Source organism: Battus philenor, unplaced genomic scaffold (genome assembly GCF_028537555.1).
Source record: "Battus philenor isolate CCGP_79_NKW_IND1 unplaced genomic scaffold, ilBatPhil1.0.hap1 SCAF_11, whole genome shotgun sequence".
In the NCBI taxonomy this organism is placed as follows: domain Eukaryota; kingdom Metazoa; phylum Arthropoda; class Insecta; order Lepidoptera; family Papilionidae; genus Battus; species Battus philenor.
Genome location: NW_027181673.1, coordinates 9,268,062 through 9,289,993, shown reverse-complemented (window position 1 = coordinate 9,289,993; position 21,932 = coordinate 9,268,062). Strand labels below are relative to the sequence as shown.

Genomic DNA, 21,932 nt, shown 5'->3' with positions numbered 1-21,932 from the left:
AAAAATAAATCTTAGATCCTGCTCGCAGTATTGTTTCCTTAAACGGTTACGGTTTCTGAATTAATTGTTGTTGTTTTTTCAGGCTTTAAAGCAGAACGTTATACAAAACAACGTGCCATTAAAACAGCTCACTCAGAGTGATAATTTACAAAGTCATCTAACACAGCAAGAAGCTCACTATTTACACCAAAAACAAATGATGAATCCAATATTTAACGGCAATTATCCTCACGTTGCAGTCGGACAAGATAATCAATATCAATCACAGGGCCAGTTCCAAAACAAACACGATGTGAATAATTTTAATCACGTCCAACAAGTCATTACTAACCCTTATGATCAAAAGACGATGTATGATCATATTAATAAATATCCTGAATATCCAAAACAACCCCAATACAGTCCAAATAGTACTAGTAGTTCAAACAGCAACCAAACTGGAAAGGAAATTAAAATTAACGAACAAGAATTCCCGCCAGAATTTGCTGCAAGTAAATCCGATCCAAAATATCAGACGTTGCCCTACAACACTAAATTTCCACAAAGCGGGAACGGTAAAGTCAAGCAAGAAATTAACAGCAAAACTATGGATATACAAGATCCAAAAAATCCAAATGCAGCGAACATTAACCATATGACGGTACACTCAACACCATTATCAGTTGTTAATAAAAGTTTAGCAACACCTCTTAGCCAAACAGAGGCCACATATCAACAAGAACATACATATCAATTACAAAAATCAGACTCTTCTGGCCGGTGTAACCAAGAAGGGAAAGAAAATCATGCATATCCACAAAATTCTAGGTTAAATCAAAATAGTCAAAGCAATGAAGGCTCGAAAACAAATACGGCAAAAAATCAACCGGCTCTAAAAGGCAGTTCTCCGATATCAACTACAGCTAGCAGTTCAATAGGATTTGGGGTAAATATTTTTAATTTTCATTGTTCACTCAATCCATGCTTCACGTTGCTTTTCATGTATCACATTCATATCATCTGTAAATATCACCATCATTTTCCAGAAACCCGTATCGAGTGTAGCACCCACATCGGTTCAGGTATCAAATGGAAAGCCATCACCCATTTACCAGACATCCTCGACAAAGATTCAACCTGTTCAGCCACAAACCGTTCAGACTCAAAGCATTTCTGCATCAAATCACATAGCTAGTAATATGGTGAATTCCCAACCCCAGATCGTTAGAAACACGGCATCAGGGCTATCGACCAGTTCGGGTTCAAACTTCAGCGGGCAGAATGCGTCAACGCAAAGCATTTTGTTGTCTCCCCCACAAAGCGCTAGCACGCCTTTGTCAACTCCCGATGTTAGCGGCACAGACAAATCACCTAAGCCAGCACTACCTCCTAAACCTACTATAAAGGTGTGTATTTAATTAAATTAATCAATCTGATCAATTATAAGCTTACAATATGTAATAGATAAGTTGATGTTATAAACCAGTTTAAGAAAATTTTTGCTAGGGAAAACACTAGTTTAGCATGGCACTGAATATCTAAAACAGGGTCAGATCCTATTTACTTTCAATCTTTTGAATAGTTATTTGAATTTCGTTACGGCGGATTTCCAATTTTGCAATAATCATTATAATCTGGGTTTATTTACTAGTTGAAATATATTGTATAAAAACTTTTTCTTTTATCGGTTTATCGTAAATCAAAGATTTTTTTTCACTTTCATTCCAGACTCCACCTCGACAGTCGGCGAACAATGATCAGACTACGGAGAACAACATACAATCAATACACGGACAAGAATCTTCCAACGATAGCGAATCTCAATTAAATCAAAAAGAATCCAGCAACTCTAGCAGTACCAATGAAATGATCATCAAAGCACGACCATTAACTATCAGAAAACCTCCTTTAAGCGAACAGCCTAAATTGAGAAACCTTAATAATGCTAAAAATGGCATCAGCGTCAGTATCAACCGACGCATTGAAATGCCACCTGCGTTTTTGTTCCCCGAAATGGATCATTTAACTCTGGACACAAACGAAATGCAAAACGGCCTAAAAGAAAAAGCTAAAAAAGACGAAGTCGACAGATCTACCAATAACAACGTCTCATTGAGTTCCAGTGAAAGACAGGAAGACAGCAATGGTGTATCGGATATAGCGGAACAGATAAGTTCGGTGGACTTGAACGGTCAGGATTCTCAGAAAACTGAGAATGTGCTGAGGCGATCAAAAAAAGGAAATCTTAAGCAAGGAGGCAAGGCTCCGCTCACGAGGCGAGTGAGTTTCGACCCTCTTGCTCTCCTATTAGACGCTAGTTTGGAAGGAGAACTAGAATTAGTGAAAAAAACTGCAACACAGGTAAATAAAATTTCAATGTAATTACTTAATTTTACAAACTATTATGAACGTCACTAAAATATACTATTTTATTTGTTCTTGAATTCAACAGGTTTTAAAATTTTTCAAAACACGGTGTTATAAAAATATGGTTTCATTTAAAATTTACTTGCGCGTTACGAACTAACGTAAACTGAATTATGAGCTGACGATTATAAATGATTATAGTAATCTTACATCATAAAGCGATTTTGACTCTGAACTACACTTTTTTCATGCAACCCAAACAGCTGATAATAGCCAGGACAATAGATAAACTGCAAATTAGACATATGATAAGTATTAATGTTAGGTACCGTGCAATTTTTTGCATTAAAAACTGGGTTAAACAAACATTTATATTTAATATTTCAGGTACAAAATGCAAGCGCTGCCAACGATGAAGGCATCACGGCTCTTCACAATGCCATTTGTGCCGGACATTTTGAAATAGTCAAGTGAGTAATGTTTATTATTATTCTAAATTTAATTAGAATGTACTTGACTTATTAATTATAGTAAAAAAATTTACTTACTTTTGTTTTCATGTATTCATAAATGCCAGACTGTCCAAATAATAAATATTAAAATTTATTTATCATAGAATTTTTAAATTCACTTAGTATTTTTTAGTGAAAATCACATTCTAGGACTCTGTTAAAGGTCGGTTAATTTGTTTTAAAAATTAGTGCTTTGACTAAGAATTTGAAATAACAGAAATATCGATTAGACTACAAAGCTACCTATTATAAAAAATAACTTTTTGAATTAATTTCCAGATTCCTAGTCGAGCTAGGGTGCGACGTAAACGCCCAAGATTCAGACGGCTGGACTCCATTACACTGCGCTGCATCTTGTAACAACCTCCCAATGGTGCGGTTTCTCGTCGACAATGGTAAATGTTATATATAATTTCGACCACTTTGATCGCAGTTATCGATAAAAAGTCGATTCTTAAAGGATTTACCTTTTTAAGAGTCAATTCCTTTACAAAGGATTATACCTTTAACTTCAGAAACCTTTTGAAAAATTAGAAAGTTTCACTATTAACACTTAATAACATACATCCATCTCAACTTCTGTGTCATTTTTAAGAATAGATACCATGCGACCTAAAGCCAGGGTAAATTAAGGCTATTATTACATATTAATTTTTATAATCATATTCACTAAAAATATTACATAGCCAATATAATTTAAAAAAAATCCTTAAAGACATTTAATATTGTGATCAAAAAGTAAGGTGAATTTGTTTACAAAATTTAAATTCTTTGTTTATTCTTCCAATTCAATTTCATCCCTTTCAAAGTAATCATCGTTCGATGAACGCACTCTTCGCCCATGTTTTTCACGCAATCACAGTAGCATAAACTCAATACGCCCTATATATATCTTTGATAGCCAAAAAGAATGAAAATGCAAAACATTTTTCTTTGTTCTTAAGTGAATACTTTCCCTTAACAATTTTAATATTTGTTTAATTTTAGTGTTCCCAAAGTTTCAATACAATCAATTTTAATTTTATTTTTAGGCGCTTGCATCTTTGCAACTACTTTATCCGATCACGAAACAGCGGCCGAGAAGTGTGAAGAGGACGAAGAAGGGTTCGATGGATGTTCGGAATATTTATACAGTAAGTATATCGAATCAGAAATCTAAATATTGAAATCCGTAATAAACAAAAACCAACCAAACTAATTGGCAATTGGCGAGGTACATCGCCCGTGCAATCCGGAGGCCGTTGGGGTCACAAGGTTCTCGAGTAGTAACTACGAGGAAACACGCCGGTCGGCCTTCCACTTGGTGAACTGACGACATAGTCAAGGTCGAAGAAAGTCGCTGCATGCGGGCAGCGAAAGATCGGTCGTGGCGACTTTAGGAGGGAGGCCTGTGATTTGCAGTTGACGTCTTTCGGCTGAGACGTTGATAATAACGTACATCAAGTATAATTAGGTAGACTATTTAATCCTACGTTTACATCGACAAGCGACCCTTCTATGCACAAAGTATAACAGGCGCTACACAATAAAAATCATTGATAAAAATGAAGCTGTGATGTCTTAAGGTACTAACAAAACACAATTTATACTACTTCCTATACTTTCAATAGAAACTGCTATGCTTGATATTAGCGATTCTCACCGTCTAGATGTATATATCGTGGAAGTACCTAAAAATACCTTATATCACTAATGGAAATAGTGATAGGATGAAAAGTTTATTCATGTAAACATTAATATATTAAACTTTTATCGTAACTTTAGGTCACGAGGGGTACTTATATTGATAAAGTAATTATTTTTAAAATGACTATCGTATCTACTTTAATTGCTTTCTGCATTGGCATCAGCGCATGATCGTACTATCATAACTTGATCAATGTTATATTTTAAATGCCTACAATTTAAGTTTCATTTGTAACAAAAACTGTACTATAATTTTATAAAAACCTAATAATCTGACTACATTAAAAACTTTTATACCATAAAAAAAATTTATTATAAAAACAATAATTATATCGAGATAATTATTGTTTTTCTAATCTAAACTAAACGGTCGATACTCCCTTTCCACCCCACCCGTCTCGCCACGCACGTACCCGTTGCGCGGTACATCAGTTTCGGAAGCACTAGTACAAATACTCATACTTTAACCTCAAAAAAATAAATTCCTAATTAAATTTTAGCGGGAATAGACCAAAAAACGTGTAACTTGTGTTGCAGGTGTGCAAGAGAAACTGGGAATAATGAACAATGGGCTGGTGTACGCGGTGTTTTCTTACTCCGCGGCGCGAAGCGACGAGCTGTCGTTCGAGACAGGTGCCCGGTTGCAGGTGTTGCGTAAAGGCGACGACAATGAACGAGAATGGTGGTGGTGTCGCGACGACAACGCACGTGAGGGCTACGTGCCCCGTAATCTGCTCGGGGTAAGATCACACATTCTTTAATCTTTATTTGGGGTTTCATTCTTGTAAGGACATGTTAACCGTCAATCACTGCGGAGACACGACGTCAATCTGCGCAATTATCTAGCCGCTTCTGACTTTGGTACCGAAAATTACGAATAACCAAAATCGTACGCACCAAATTTTAATTGCCTCGACAGTGCTCAACTCTCTTTAATCGATTTATTTGACATATTGTCCAAACCTAACGTATGCGGACAATGTGTACTACGTGTGTTTTTTAACCAAAAATTCCTTAAGTCATAAATGAGTTAAGTAAGAGATTATTGAAGTTTAAAAGCTTGCTATTGTTTTGTTAGACTTGTGATGCTTAGTGTACTGACTATAATAGCCCGGGGAGTCCAATGCTACGTAGTAAACCGACCGTGGCGAAGGGCCGCTCTGAGCCTCCGCATCTGAATATGTCGCCTTCAATATGTCACGTTTTGAGTAAATTCAAATTGATTATCATTTAACACGTGAGACCACTGTAGTTTAATGGATATCACATGCCTTTCAGACTTATTATTATAAGACGAAGGTGAACAAACTAGCTTTCATAGATTATATTTTAAACATATAAGTGTATTGTTTACATTGATAGATATTCTAGATTAAACCACACGACATATTAAATAAAAACTATATTATTGATAAAGATATAGTTAAAAAATTATACAGTATTAGTTTAAAGGTAAGCATTTACAAATGAAGGCCGTATTTTAATAAGATTTAAATTGTAATCTGTGTGAGCCTCTGCTTGTAAACACTACATGACACAAAGAAGCTGGTGTCTTCCCAATTGTAATCAAAATCAACATTCATGGATTCTAAAAGAACACAGAAAAATATTACAGTACTTATACTAACTAAAAAGTAGGAAAAATGCGCTTGCTTTTAATATGTGTTCGTTTATGTATGTGTGTACGTCTCATGAGAAAACTAAATAAATGGTTCTACGTACTAAAGATTTTGTGTGTGTGGCCTTCTTTTGAATTGTGAGTTTAATATTTTTTTGTATTGTTTCAGTTATATCCAAGAGTAACCGGACAGCAGGACTAAGATATATGCATAAGGCCTAAATAATATTTAAACAGTGAGGTGTAAATACCGTAGTAGTTATTATTTTTTATGTATTTATATCACTGTAATCTAATTAAAGATATTGTATACAATTTTATCAAAGCTAATATTTTGTATATATTTAACTAAGTCCAAACGAATGAGATTATATTGTACATTTTATAAATATGCGAGTCATCATAGTAATTGGTAAATCTGTTTGTATATTGTTCTTAGGATTTCTGCAAATATTGTGAAATACTACACGTAAATTGACAATACAAAATAATACCTAATACAGTTGTTTTCTTGATTTCCTTATGAAACCCATTATAACAGGTTATTACAGCGTTATGACGATTAGTCATAATTTGTATTTCCACGGCTCAACTGCTATAGTGCTATATACTGCAAAATGTAAAAAGCACGTTTATCCGATCTACATAAATATATCGAAAAAATGTCTTTATACTATCAAAAGGCTATGTTAAATACAAGCGTATAACACGCGGTGAATCCGGAGGTCGTTTGTTATCGATTATATTATCTGTCCCTAGGTTAATGCTTTGTTATTTTTCGCTGTAACGATTAAATAAAATATTCAAACAATAAACTTCCCTAAAATTTCTAGTGTTATATAAAAAAAAGAATTTTGTTTAGTATTACAATTCTTTCACGTACTTCATACATTCTACAATGTGGCCAGTGTCTCATTAAAAAATAAACGCATTAATATAAATTATTAAATTTATTATAAAAGCCAAAATAATTGAGAATTTTAATGTTTGTTTCATAAACATGGATAATAATTGTACAAAATGGAAAAATTTACTTAGACTAGTTGCAAGTTCAAAAAGTATTTTAAAATAATATTTTAGAGACATCTAGCAACGACAGGTATCACTAGTAGATAACCTATACTAACAAATCAAGTAACTAGTTCCTGCAATATTTTATAGATGGCGTTGAAAACAATTTTATCGGGCAAGTTTCTGAAAATATTGCAACCATTCTAACGAAACAGAAATAAATACTTATTATTTCTGTAGATGAACTAAATTCTAAGAAGTTGTAAACTAGTAAATTACTGGACTTAATGTACAGTCTAATATATGTGTCGAGTACAAACACTGATTTTATATTAGAAAGTGGTCAGTTAGTCGTGGGTCTTCTCAGTTCAGGGCGCGTTTGGAATCCTTGCAGCTTTAAGTATGTCATACATAATAAGGGAGTACAATCTGATTTTAGTAACTCATCTGGCATCCTTCACATGACATACCCAAGTAGGCATTTTAAATAATCCCATGTGGGTAAAAAGATGATAAATAAACGAAATATTGTCTCTGGTGTTAATTTTACTAATTATAGTATATGGAATATAACTGAAAAAGTTGAAGCACACTTATACTGTAATTCTCATGACATTGCTCTATATGCCTTTTACTTTGAACCTAGTATCTATAAAACAGTAATTATTTCATTTGTATAAAATTTTAGGATTCAACAATAAATAACAACAAATGATCATAAAAATTTATTAACTAAGCAAAACAGATTTTTTCACATGTCTGCATCATCAGAATCCTCAATATCAGCCAGAGCTTGTTTAGCCTGATTCTCTGCTTCCGCGGCAACTTCACGAGGCACTAATTGGTGACGGCCTTTAGTGTCTTTTGATACCCAGGAAAGTTCTAATTCAAACTGTTTATCTTTTAATTCATCATGTACTAGATAAATTCTGTAACAATTATATATGGAAGTAAGGAAATGAAATTTTACATTTATTTAGAAAAATGGAAGTGTTAAAAATATATAAATTGTGTTTACTTTTAGAGGGAAAGATTGCATGTACAGACATATAACTTTTTAGCACTGCTTGGATTTATCGCGCGGATTCCAGGTCATTCGCGTTACAAGGCGTCGGATTCGATGCTCGGAGCTGACGACACGCGTAACAGATTTTGAGAGATTTCCTTGTAATAAATTGATGTTCACCTTCACAGACTAGACTCCTATCTCTACCTAACCAATTTGAAATGATCCCATCATTGCTACTTTGGGAGCCTATAACAGGAATGACGTGATGTCCATTGCTAGCATATATAAATCTTTCAGAATGTTATAATGAATTGCACTATCATACCTTGCGCTCTTTTAACACATATGATGAATTCAAGAATGCGTGAACATATTCCTAGTTTTTAATGTTTACTAGGTTTTTGTGTATTTTGTATTGTGTACTTGTTCGTTCACCTTTATTATGTGGGCTTTAGGTATATTTATTCTAATTACTAAAGATAAAAATATGAGGTACACTCCACAATTTTAAGTTCTAGAAAGAATAAATAAATCCAGCCAAGAAGATATCACAATTGTATCTCATAGATATATTTTAGTTAAAGTAAGTAAAAAACAATACAGTGTTTCACAAATATTGTACTAAGTTAATTTTCAATTTTCTAAAAAGATTATCATTACCAAATGTTATTTCCTATTAGATGGATTATTACCATATATTTTAAAAACTCTAACATGGGAGTTAAATGTAGAACAATTTTAGAAACACTTACATTCTAGCAGCGTCTTTCACCAAATCTTTGACAGTCATGTCAGCAAGCTTAAGTTTTTCAATTTCTGTTTTGGCAGCCTGTTTTGCTTTGCCCACTGCACAACCAAAGTATGACTGAAATGAATAAATAGAGAATGTCACTAATTTTACACAATAAATTGTAAAATTTAGTGAATCCAATTACATAATTGCAGCATATAAGGTTAAAATGTTTATCACAGCCGCAGTTAGAATTAATTAATAAAAAAAATCTGGTGAAGCCTGCTTTCAGCAGTGGACATCTTGTGTCTAAAATTATGATGATGATAAATTAATTGATCATGGTTTTGATTCTCTTTGGGTGTTGAAAGAAATTGTCCGCTCTTAAAATAGTGAATGTTTATAAATGTTAATGTGAATGTTAGAAAAAATAAAATGGAAAGTGTCCACTAATTTACACAGGTTACATGTGTTGGATATTAAACCATTTTTTAAGGAGAGTATACATAAAGGGAACATAAGTAGAGTGATGATGTCTCAAACAAAATTAAAAATTTTGTTCTAAATAAATTTTTATGTAAAATAACTCCATTACCTCAAATCAATGCACTTGAAGTAAAAAAAATCACAACATTACTGTAACTATATTTTTAAAAATGGATTGGCCTTTGTGTCATTAAAAATGATAAAAAAAACCATGAGCAAGCAAAATAATCCAAATTTTGGTATTTGCCCCTTGGTATAATAGGTAAAATGTATAATTAGGATATCTCATAAAAATAAACTTTACTGTGATGTCTCCATATTGAAACACAGGTTCACTAAAATATTTAAACATCTAAATACCTAGACCAGGTTAGATAGGTCAAATTGCATATACAGAGTAGTTGGATATAGGTGTAAAGGTTTTTATATGGCTGAATGTATAGCTCATTTTCTATCAAAAATGTATGTTACACCCTATTCAAAATCAATCGTTTTAGAAATAACAAACAATATACCTGTAAACAATATTTCTAGCCGTAAGTTGATACAAAGAAAACATACAATAATAACGAAAAAAATATTTAAAATTTTATATGTGATTATGTAAAGTGAAAAAGATTTGTTAACATACTAATCTAGTAATTAAATTTGTCTACCCTTAGCTTTAACACTCGGTTTTAAATAGTTGGATCATGTGTTGATGGATTTACAAATGGTTTCCATTAGAAACATGGTCACTGCTGCCTCCTAAGATTTCTTGAGTGACTCAATATTTGGGTGACACTTAGAGAAGACCATGTCCTCTAGCACAGAACACAATTTATAGTCCGAAGGGTTTAAGTCTGGACTAGCTGAAGGCCAATCATCAGCCTTTATGAAGTCTGGAACATTTTGCTCAAGCCAAATTTGGGTAGTGTGCACCTTTTGACTCAGGGCTGAAGCTGAATCTTGTTGGAATGTCCACACTTCATTATTGAATAAGGTGTTGTTGAGAGGTTTAACTACCACTTCTAACACAATATCTTGATACACTTCGGCTGAAGTTTTCACTCCTTTTTTGCAAAAATGGAATTTTATAACTCCTTGAGTCATGAACATGGGTGACAAAATGATATTATCAAACAAACATTGTGAAATTTGAGTTTCTGGCCTGCTCCTCTCAGCATATCAGTATTCTGTACCAGTAGCATACTACTTTAATTAAACTGATAATTTAAATGCATGATATATGTAAATACCTACTTGAATAAAGATATTATGAAATTAAAATTTAATACTTTTTGTTTCCAAATTAGCTATACAATCACCCTTTTAAAACTATTACACCTAAAATTACCTTAAAAACCAGCATATTATTATAAAACAAAGTAAACTTAATGACAATTCTTATTTTCCTAAAATTCTATGTAAATTAAATATATTCACATAAAAAGGTCTTTGAGTAACGTGAAATCAGAATTTAAAGATAAAACTTCAAAGGTCTGTCTTGAAAAGTGCATTTTATGTTGTTAATTTATTGCCCAGTATCTAAAATAGCGTTAGTACATAATTATAGGTTACCACAGTCTATACTATTTCATATTATAAAAATAAAGAATACTTACAAAGGAGACCCCACTAGGGTCTAGCATATACATCTGAGGGCCTTCATGTTCTGACCAGGAGCCCATAACTACAGAGCAACCATATGGACGGACTGCACTGTACAATGTGTAGGCATGCATATACATAGAAACTCTCTCATTTAAATACTTGAGTGGGACTTGGATTCCATACTGTGATCTATAATTGGAAGCTTCAGAGCGAGCAGTTTCTACAATCTGTCTAGCATCCGAAATTAATCCAGCTACTGCCTGTAAATTTGTAAAGAACTTATTAAATGTCATGTGTTTTTGAATGAACACAAAACCTTAAACACTATTCAAATGGGTCATAACATATGCAATAAAATAAATTGGCTTGCACCAGGGCTTCGACCACATAGCATTCAGATCTTTCGGTAATACCCAAATTTATAAGTCAAGCAACATTCATGGTATGCAAGACCAGAATATGACAAAACTTATTGAACTAAATTTAAAAATATACTTTTACTGACCATCCCAACGTGTTCGTCTACGTGAAAAATTCTTTTGTTAGCACCTGGTTTGTACAACTTCGATGTAACTAACTTTTCCACAGCAAACACAACCCCATCTTTTCCTCTTAGTCCAATTACTGTGCCAGAATTTTCCACAGCTTTCGCCGCATATTCCACTTGAAAAACTCGACCATCGGGTGAGAATTGCGAAGCAGAGAGATCATACTGGAAGTATTACAGAAAATGAATAAGCAAATTTTGTTTCAAATCATAACCTATATGAAATACATAAACACAGACAGGTATTACAATCATGGGTATCTTATTATTATTTTAGTTGATAAAATAACACTGAATCAAATTTTTGGTTATTACTAACTAAAGTTAAATATGAAATAAAAAGGTGATTTATCTTACTCCAGTTCCAATAGAACTCATTGTATGCTATATTATAAACGGATCTTTAGCAGTTAAAGTTTTTATTATTCAACGATGTTCCTAATGTTTAATACTTTTTAAATAAGAATTTAAAAGTAAACTGCAATCCGGTAACAACGACAAAATGATTTGCTTGTTGCTTGTCATCTTCGAACACAGATTACCAACGTTATGAATATCTCCTTGATTTTTTATCTGTGGAAACAGATATTTTAATTCTTTTTTTATTTAAAAATATAGTGGCGTAACAAAAAATTGATGTTATTTAGTGAACAAAACATGTGGCTATCCGTAAAATAAAATAATTTAGGTTTCATACTAATTAGCGAATGTTTAATTTACTAAAAACTTTATGTTTTTACACAAATTCTTGTTAGCTAATGCAAATCGCTGTTTTTATTTAAACATATTTTAAAATACATCAGTGCTATTACCTTTTTCGTTGACATGCTTATTATTTATAAAAAGTGAAAAGGAATGGGAGCCAAGACAATGGATTATTAGTTCACAATAAAAAATATAAATCTGACTTAAAAATAATTGAAACAAACTTATTTTTTTTTTTTTAAATAACTAGAAAGGTTTTTCACACTTTCAATGATATTGTATGGTTTTTACATTATTTATTAAAAATTTATGTTGTGAATAGTATTTTTAATACACTAGTTCCACATTCTAGCGATAAGAATTTCAATGCCAGACCAATACTATTTTCATTGCTCAACAGTTTTATTTTCTTGAAATCGAGAAATTTTCTACGGATAGTCTACGTTGACTTGAATACGAATATGTTTTTTCTCTCGTATAGCAAAAACGCTTTCTTTAGTAAAAGGAAACTGTGAGTAGATCGTGATATTGGAACTGAAAATGTGTAAGTAGAAAGATAAGGAAACGAGCTATTTTCATAGATTTTTGCTTACGGTGGATACTTTCATGGAATAACGTTAAATATTGTATATTTTATCAAAAGTGATTATATTTATTTCAAACGAAATAGTACTGATCCACTCCTTAATAATTATTTAATTTAATAATATTTATCTTCCCATATATTTTTGCGACGCATGCATCTGCAGATCACGCTTCACATCGCTAACTTGAGGCATTAGATATTTTCTTCAGGACTTTTATATCACTCTTATTTTTTTTATCGAAGAACGTGATGACCGTACCATACATAGTAAAAACCCGGCACGTGTGGACTCTGCGTGACATGTTATGTTACTTCGCCACTGGTCATCAGTGGCAAAAGTGTCACTGACCGCATCGTATATTAGATTCTGACTGATGACAAAACAATGTGACTCTTTGCTTTGTGCTTACTAGAGTCCTTACACCAGTGAATATATTTGTTCTATGTTTAGTTCAGAAAGTTTGTGTTCAAATACTAAATATAAATATATATATATATATCTATATTACGTATTGCTATAACTGTATAGCAATACGTAATATAGACTATACTATATATGCTGATATATAGTATAGTTTGAAAATATGTATTTTTTTATAAACGCTCTTAGTACTGCATATGATAGACATATTACATAATTTGTGTTCGAAAAATTCTACACACTTAAATATATTTTACATGTGGTATGAAACAAAAAACTCTGTATTTGTTACATTTAAGTAAGTAATTAAATCATATTCACTGTTTATTCATCAGTTATCTTACGGATACCTAGGACAAACACATTTATTGATTTAATAATTCACAAATATTAGAATACTTTATACTACACATTAAATACTTAATGACTTAAATATCATGTAATCAAATATTGCTAATTATTTAAAAAGTATTTATGACAATTTTAGACATGATGCGAATAGATACATGTTTAATACATGTATCTATTTGCATGATGACTAAATGGAAGTTAAAAAATAAGGAGTATTGAGACAAATATATGTGGAAAATGTATATATATGTGGAAATCAATGGAAGAGGACAGTGGACCTTCTACGGCTGAAATGATGTGTCATATATTTGCGATGTACGTATAGTAAGTATATGTTTAAAATTACGAACGTCTTTTCAACATTTGATTTAATGAAATGACATTATAAAACTTTTATGTAAATTATAAAGGTTTTCTAGACGAATTGTATAGCGTAGATGGTTCGCTTCATGAAACTAACGTAATAGAAAACTCTACGGGCAACGTTTGAAGGAGCAAGCAGCAGATTACCATGTCAAAAGAAATTTACGGCCGTGTTTACACGTTTTTGCTACCCGCGCTGTAATGCCCAAAAACTGCGAGAACTTTATTATCGCGAAATCCACACGACTCTCGAAATTTTTACGTCGCTCCGCACACAAAATGTCTCGTTCAAATTCTTTTGAGCAACGCGATTATTTTTTCTTATTTTTTAAAGTTTCGACGCCATTCCAATAATTTTCTTTGTAATTTGATGCCTTTTTTTTATTAAAAGATGAACTTTTTCAAAAATATTTTACTACGTTTATAATTAAATCGTTGCAATATTAATAAAATATACTAATAATAATGAATACACCAAAATAATAACAGCAAGAATGATAAAAGAAAATTTTCAATTAATTTTATTACTTCTTATGTAAAATGAGAAGTCTATCCAGTTACATTATAAAGAGAAATAAAATTGTACGCGAAGAGTACAAGTGCGTTGGATGGTGTGCGTCAGATTTTTTATTCAAATTATTAAATTAGTGTTTTAAACATAAAAATATTAAACAAATTTACAAAATACCACCATTAGCATATGATATGAACTTTTAAACAACATTAACTTAATTTTGGTGAATATAAAAACTTTCTATACAACAGATTCGGAACATATTTTTATGTTCCACAGTATAACAAAGTTTTGATAGATTCGACCACTGGTGATACAGGCGACATCTCTTTACGTCTCTACGGTTAGTGGATTTATAAACACAACCAACACGACTTATATTTAGCTTTAAATCACTTAAATATTCGACAATAATTTTTTGTCAAACAAGCAACCTTACCCACCGCTTCCAAACGTTTCTATAGAAAATCTATTTAAAAGCCTTATGCCCAATAGTGGACATCAAGGCTGAAATGATGATGATGAATAAAGATTTTATAATAGTCAAGCGAATATTTAAACGTTAATATAATTTACCTTATAAGGATATTTCATAAAAAAACATGAACATAAATTTGGACGTAGACTAAGGCCGCATAGGCGCATAGTTAATGAGCTTTGGGCTTATTGTTTGCCTAGCTGACGTCCTAATTAACGTGACTTTTTTCCTTGTCTGTATAACAGAATACATTGCGGTATAACTAAAGTCTCGAAAAAGGCGTTATAAAAAAGGGAGTACGTATATAAGGAAGAACAAAAAAGGAATAAAAAATGTAGCTTACGCCAACTTTGTAATGGTAGGAACAGTGACACCTTATAATTTTAAAGCTATTTAAAAGTCTTCGACATCTGTAATGTCATGACGCTTTTAAGCATCAAAATTATGAAAATTCAAGTAATTTATCTTGAAAAGAATAATTTTAATGCATAATTAACCTGTATACTAAATATTTATTTATTTAGATCCACCAGCATCAATTATGAAATCTAGGATTACAGGGATCATCAACAATTTCGTTGCGAAAATGGTATTACATGTATGTATTGGATTATAAAAAATAAAAAAAAATTAATTCAAATTTTAAACCGTCGAATTTCAAATCTGCAAATAAAATTTCTTCTTTTCAGCAAGGATATATATAATAGATCACCCCCAAAGATCGTCACGATGATCGGCTTGTGGTTGCCACTCGAGAACCTTGTATAATAAATACAATGAAATTTAATGTATAACCATAACTTTACAATGTTCGAAACGAAGAATTAAAAATAAACAAATTACTAAAAATTGTTTGAACATGAAAAATAAAAGAAAAACATTGCAGAAACAAATCAATCAATCAGGATTCACATAATATATGAATGTAACATTAAACGGACATTAATCTTACGATTAATCTATACGTGATATAGATAGATCCACAGATTAACAATGATTTGTAATAAAAGTCACTAAAACGTCTATTTTTGTTGGTATACATTATAAAGAAATTCTGTTTTTTTACATTCGCTGAAATATTTAATGTACTACATAAAATGACTGAATGTTTTAAGAGAAATAATATTAATTAGTATTTAGATTTTAAATGTATAACAATTATGTGATATTTTTTAAATAATATAACATTATTGTTTATAAGTTTTAATATTTAATATCTTCTTAGTGTAAAATTACTTTTTTAAAAATTAATACTCCGCAAAGGTTAGAGTTACAAGTACGAAAGAAACAATTATAAAAAAAAATAAGTAACTTACCCACCCTGTAATGAATATTACCCTGTAGTATCATCTGTACACGTTGATATTCTTTTTATTGATTGACTTAACAATTCAAAACTTGAAATTTACTGTGGGACTTTCTAAAAATTTTTGTTTATAACATTAGCTATATTGGTAAATTAACAAATATAATTTTGTATTTATCTAATAAATATGTGATACATAATATCTTTTTATAAAAAAGATATTCGAAAAATATGTAATCCCACGTAATATTACAAATGTTCTCCATATTTGAAGATTAAAGGATTGTCGATTATGTTCAAGCACAATTTAACTTATACCGCTATAAAATATCCATTATTTTAAAGATGGTTATTTTCAACACGGTTGAGCAGCGGAATATTTAGACATTTACGGTATAATTTTTTTTGTGAATACAAACCTTAGTATTTCAATTTAACAACATTTGTGAATACGGAAAGAAATCGAGTTCTCGAAATAATAAAACTCGTAAAACATACAACACAAAAAAGGTATGTAAGAAAATCGCATTTGATTATATGGCAATACATAATTTAGTCCCTAAGAGGATGCCATTCTCTGAGCAGTGCTTACGACATTAACAAAATTATTTGTTTTTTAAATTTTAATTTTAATGAATTCCAAGACATACTTTTTCTACGCGATGATTGGTAATGGGTGAAAAACTTTAAAAAGGTGGTGTATCAGCAAACTACTTTAAAGCTTTACATCTACTTCCAATCACACAAATATCTATTTTATCTGTTGGATTACGACAAGCCAATAACATCTGGCTTTACAAAGTCGGCAGGAATAAATAGTAAACATTAATTAATTTTAATATTTTATGTAGTAATCCAAAATTTGAAAAAGTTTTTCTCATTATATTATCATTATATTAATTATTATTCCTGAAACCACTTATTTTAGCGTAATGACTAGACAATATCCAAACATTTTGTATTTAACTATACTACACAAGTAAATGTTTTAACATAATATTATATTAAAGCACATAACTTTGGTTTTCTGCTGACAATACGTTAATAGAGATTGGGTTAAAAGCTCAGGATAAATATTAGGATAATTTACAGCCATTTGTTTTATTTTTTAAATTGAACTTTTTTATTAATCCAAATGCGCAATGGAGCGTTCAGCCAGTCCTCGTTAAAGCCGTCCAACGAAAACCAAATGAAATATGTTTACGAGTATTTTACGATTTAACGAAACATAAAAACGGTGTTTAATTTATTTAATTTTTTGCATTAATTCCCGAACATAAAACCGTTGATCCCGTTCAATATATGACAAGGACGCTTTTGTATCCAACACGACTGTGTCATTAAGTAAATATTCCTGTAATTGCTTTGCCTAAAAATTGTGAGGATATATTTTTGGTCGCAAGCGGCTCTTGCATACGTAATGAGGCTCGCTGGGATTATTATTTGCGTAGCTGACATCCTAATTTGCTATTTGATGTAATTGATGTTGTGCTGCTAGCTGGTCCAGGCTTTGTGCTTTGGCCAGTGTTTTATCGGAATTGAGCCCGTGGAAACTGAGGTCCACGGACTAAAAATTTTACGCTGGGGATCGTACCTCAGTTACGACAAGGACGTCTACACGAGAAGAACTATAACCGTGTAGGTGTATAGTGTAATGAGTGGGGTGTTGAGTATGTAGCTCTAAGCGAGGACTACTCGGCGGTAGGGAGTCACGGGCCTCATCGGACCGTCCTCGGTTGAACGCGGGTTAGGCGGACGCGGCCGCCGTGTCATGTTTAGGTGAGTTTTTTTTTGTTTTTTTTTTTTTAGTGTGCCTTGTGCATCGAGACCGCCGGGGCTCAATGTGTGGCGTGTGTCCTGGCGTTGATACGGGGGAGAGAATATTATTTAAATTCCGCTTTAAGGGCGGCGAGAAGGGCCAAGTGCTCCACAATACAGAGAAAGCGCTCTGAGGAGGCTTTGCGGAGTTTTGTGGCGAGAATGCAGACTTCGTCGAGGTCTACATTGGCTAGTTATTGTGCGAGGGCTTTGAGTTCCTCGGCAGGCGAAGCGGACTCGGTTTGGGGTTTGGAGGGTTTCGGTTGCTCGTGAGCAACCGATGGGGCAGTAGGGAGGGTGGCAGGCTTGCCTCTCGGGTAGAGTGGTTTCGCCCAGGCTGTAGTGGCTGGGGGCGGAGGAGGGAGAAGAGATTACAAAGCGGGCATATTCTCGGGAAATATTCTCGGGAAATATTCTCGGCGGGAGCTGAGGAGGTTGGTCGGGCAGCGATTTTGGGAGCGTGGAAGATCGAGGGGCGGCCTGCACGACGTTTTTAGGCGCCTTAAGACAGCCCCTGTAGTTGGCAGAGTGGCCTTCGGTTTTACAGAGGACACACGCAGGTGGTGTCTTTGTGACCGCGGGACGGGGACAGTCTGCAGTTCCGTGATCCCCTAGGCACTTGAGGCACCGGGGGCGGGGAAAGCAGTTGCAGGCTGGGTGGCCGTACAGCTGGCATCTGTGGCACAGGCCGTCGATGCCTCTGTCGTGAGGGGCCTCGAATGAGACCCCTGAAAGAGAGCAGACCTCTTTGAGGGCAAAGATTTTCTTTCCTTCGAAGGAAAGCTCTATAGTTGCCATAATGAGTGGCATGGGGAGCTTAGTGCGTAGAGATGTCATGCACATTGCGTCGATGACGGGGATGCCCGCTTTCTTGGGGTCGTCGATTACGTCGGCGATCTCTATTTCAAGCGGGAGACCGCGGATAACAACTCGAAGTCACATATCGTCAGCGAGGGCGTAAGTGTGGAAGGAGATGCCTCCATCATGCAAGTGGCGGGTGAAGCGATGGAAGTCGTCGACAAAGGTGGAGCTAACCATGATACCTTGAGTGGTATTCTTAGCTTTGCCTTTGCCCATATCTTGGCGAGAAGCCACGAGTGGGCGGATTTCTACGCTTGTTTGTCGCGGAGAAAGACGGGCGGGGGAGGTTTAGTCCAGTGTTCGGGAGGGCCTTGGAAGGCTACTTTTTGGGGTTGGGCGGACGGTTGCTTGGTAGCAACCATTGGGGAGGGCTTGCGTACGGCTCGATGGGGAGGGATTTTCGGTCTTCATAGCAAACGGGGGTTTCAGGTGACTGCGAGGAGTCACTCAAGAAGCCGGTGGGACGGTGCTTGGCATCTGCCTAGTACTCGTCCGGTATTCTATGGCCATCTTACGACCGAAAGTGATGACCAGATCCTCGCCGAAGAGAGGGCCCGTGTAATGACGCCAAGATTGCGCTATTCTTGGGTGTAGTGGTGAGGTTGGGGTCGAACTACTCAGCACCTCTCTGCCGAACGGCAGGGGGAGGGATGGACACTGCGAGCACGGAACGATGGAAAGCGCGGGTTCGCGGTAGTCTAGATGAAGTGACCTCTGAGGTCACTTTGGGCACTACTGTGTCGGACACCGGTGTCCGGCGGAAAGTAAACCCGTGTTGCTGAGCGTCATAGCGCGTCAGCAAATCTTATTAAGCTCGGCGAAGACTGAACCCTAAACGGTCGTACGGATGCGGAGTTATCCGGCGTCCGTAAAAAGCGTTTAATGGCCCTAGCCTTACCTACCTAATTCCCTAAGCAACCCACGTGGGGGTGCCGTTGGCAGGGAGGACAGTACCTAGTCGCACGCGGACCGCGGCCCCGCACCGGGACGGGAATAACGGCAACGACGCGCGACGGTTGTCGGAACGCGGAGGCGCGAGGAGAGGGCAGACCGCCAGATGTTGACCGAACACGTGGCTCGGGTGCGGCTAGCTTCTTGACTTGGCACGACCAAGGAGCCGTCCGACCGAAGCGACAGGAACAGCGCAGTTTGCGACCGTTCACAGGCTGAACGTGCATTCACAGTCGGTTTCTCAGGAACGACCTTAGACGTTCACTAACAGTTAGAAACAATAATCTGTGTTTTTATTTTCTGCCCACCTACCTAGTGAGCAGAAAATAAAAATAACATATACTAATATTAAAATAATAAGATAAAATGATAATATTTAACTATAATATTTGACACGATAAATAGCAGTAATAATAATGCATATATGGTGTTTTTAAAAAAAAAATATATTAGTATGTTGGAAATCTCGTAACGAGCCTATCACAGTTGAATTTATTAAATATAAAATTGCACACATGTATATATAAACACGTTTGAAAATATGAAATGAGCGGTTGGTTATGGAAGTAAAAGCTATAAAAGAGAATGTATAGCTCCTTTACTACCAATTTATATGTGGTACACCTTATCCATAATCAATGGTGTCACAAATAATAAACAACGTAATGATAATATAGTAATAAAAAGCATTTCAAAATTTGGATTACTGTTTATTAAAATTTAATATTATTTAATATCCGCCCATGCAGACTGTACTGCCAGAAGTTATTAGCCTATCGCATCTCAAAAGAAAGAAATTATTATTGTTACTTATTTAAGGATGATAAAAGTAATTAGAAATAGGTAAAAAAAGTTCTTCGTTCACTTAAAACCTTTATACCTATACCCAGCCGTCCTGGATACACATTAAAGTGAACATTTGGTTTTGTCTGAATAAGAATACTATTCTTAAATAGTTATCGTTAAGGTCTACGATGTTATTGCGTACACAATCTTTAGTAGAATGCTAGCAAACACAACACTCTTAGAACTCTTAAAAGGGTTCAAGTACTCGTCTGAAGTAGATAAATACAACAAAATGAGTTTTCCCATTAGACCGTGGAAGAAAAACTGTGATATCTTTTGTTTATAAATTACAACAGCTCAATCTTACACCAAACATAGTAAATCATTGATAGTAAGAAATATTTTGTTTATTATATTAATATATATATATGCTTGCTTGTCTTAACTTTAAGTGCTATAAAATAAGTCTTCAGAGAAATTTTCGTAACTAAAATTTGTATACCCGGGTGCTATGATCACCGATCTAAGAAGTTGCGAAAAGGAAATTCGGAGGCTATGTGCAAAATGTGAAGAATCTAGTAATCTAGTAAGGAAAAAAGTCTCGATCGCAATCAAAGTGATACAAGAGAATACAAGCGTTCTGAATTATGGTCAATTAGTTCAGTGGATCAAAAAAGAATTTATGATTTTAAAATGTAGTGTTGAAGAAGAATGTAGAAATAATTAAGAATAAGTCCATCTTCAACCAACTCAAGATTAACACCAGGATATGTTCGTAACGAGTCCTAAGTTATTTTGGCCACATCGCCAGCAGAAGACCAGAACTTCACTACAATCTACTGGTTATGGGAGAAGTAGACGGTAAAAGACCACGGAGCCGATCACCTATCCGCTGATGTCATCACGTCAAATCAAGAATTGTACTCTTCTATTCCTACTGCCGGAAAGGAAGGTATAAAAAGAATTTGTCATCGATACAGACAAGGTGTTTCCACATGAAAACTGTCAGATCAGAAATAAAGAAATGTCTGAGAAGAAGAAGTAATTTTGGTTTACAATGAAAGACGTGATACAGAAGAAAAAACCATAAAAGAAAGGGTGTAAAAACACTGTTTGTCATAAATATTTTAACAATTTCTATGAATATATTATTCTGTTTTAGAATTAAAATAAGATAATTGTGATTAAATATAGCGTTCATATACAAATTAAATAAAACGAATTGCTGTCCACCTCATCTCCGTTTTCCCCAAT

General features: G+C 34.1%; 2 protein-coding genes across 6 annotated transcripts in view; one reads left to right on the top strand and one right to left on the bottom strand.

The window, feature by feature from the left end:
- The window catches only part of ASPP (Ankyrin-repeat, SH3-domain, and Proline-rich-region containing Protein), a 278,253-nt gene extending 271,618 nt beyond the window's left edge, over positions 1-6,635 (top strand). For all 5 annotated transcript variants that reach the window (XM_068772350.1, XM_068772358.1, XM_068772365.1 and 2 more), the window contains 8 exons: positions 83-925; positions 1,026-1,385; positions 1,708-2,340; positions 2,734-2,816; positions 3,138-3,253; positions 3,890-3,991; positions 5,082-5,284; positions 6,332-6,635. In XM_068772350.1, the coding sequence (XP_068628451.1) occupies positions 83-925; positions 1,026-1,385; positions 1,708-2,340; positions 2,734-2,816; positions 3,138-3,253; positions 3,890-3,991; positions 5,082-5,284; positions 6,332-6,364 (2,373 nt within the window). In that variant the 3' untranslated portion in view covers positions 6,365-6,635. The remainder of the gene's footprint in view (positions 1-82; positions 926-1,025; positions 1,386-1,707; positions 2,341-2,733; positions 2,817-3,137; positions 3,254-3,889; positions 3,992-5,081; positions 5,285-6,331) is intronic.
- Positions 6,636-7,885: 1,250 nt separating this feature from the next.
- Positions 7,886-12,059, bottom strand: Prosalpha7 (proteasome alpha7 subunit). The gene is made up of 5 exons (XM_068772881.1): positions 11,896-12,059; positions 11,497-11,703; positions 11,003-11,251; positions 8,935-9,047; positions 7,886-8,102 (listed from the first exon to the last, which is right to left on the bottom strand). The coding sequence occupies exons 1-5, from the start codon at positions 11,914-11,916 to the stop codon at positions 7,925-7,927; spliced, it is 768 nt and encodes a 255-aa protein (XP_068628982.1). The 5' UTR covers positions 11,917-12,059; the 3' UTR covers positions 7,886-7,924.
- Between the last annotated feature and the right edge of the window lie 9,873 nt (positions 12,060-21,932).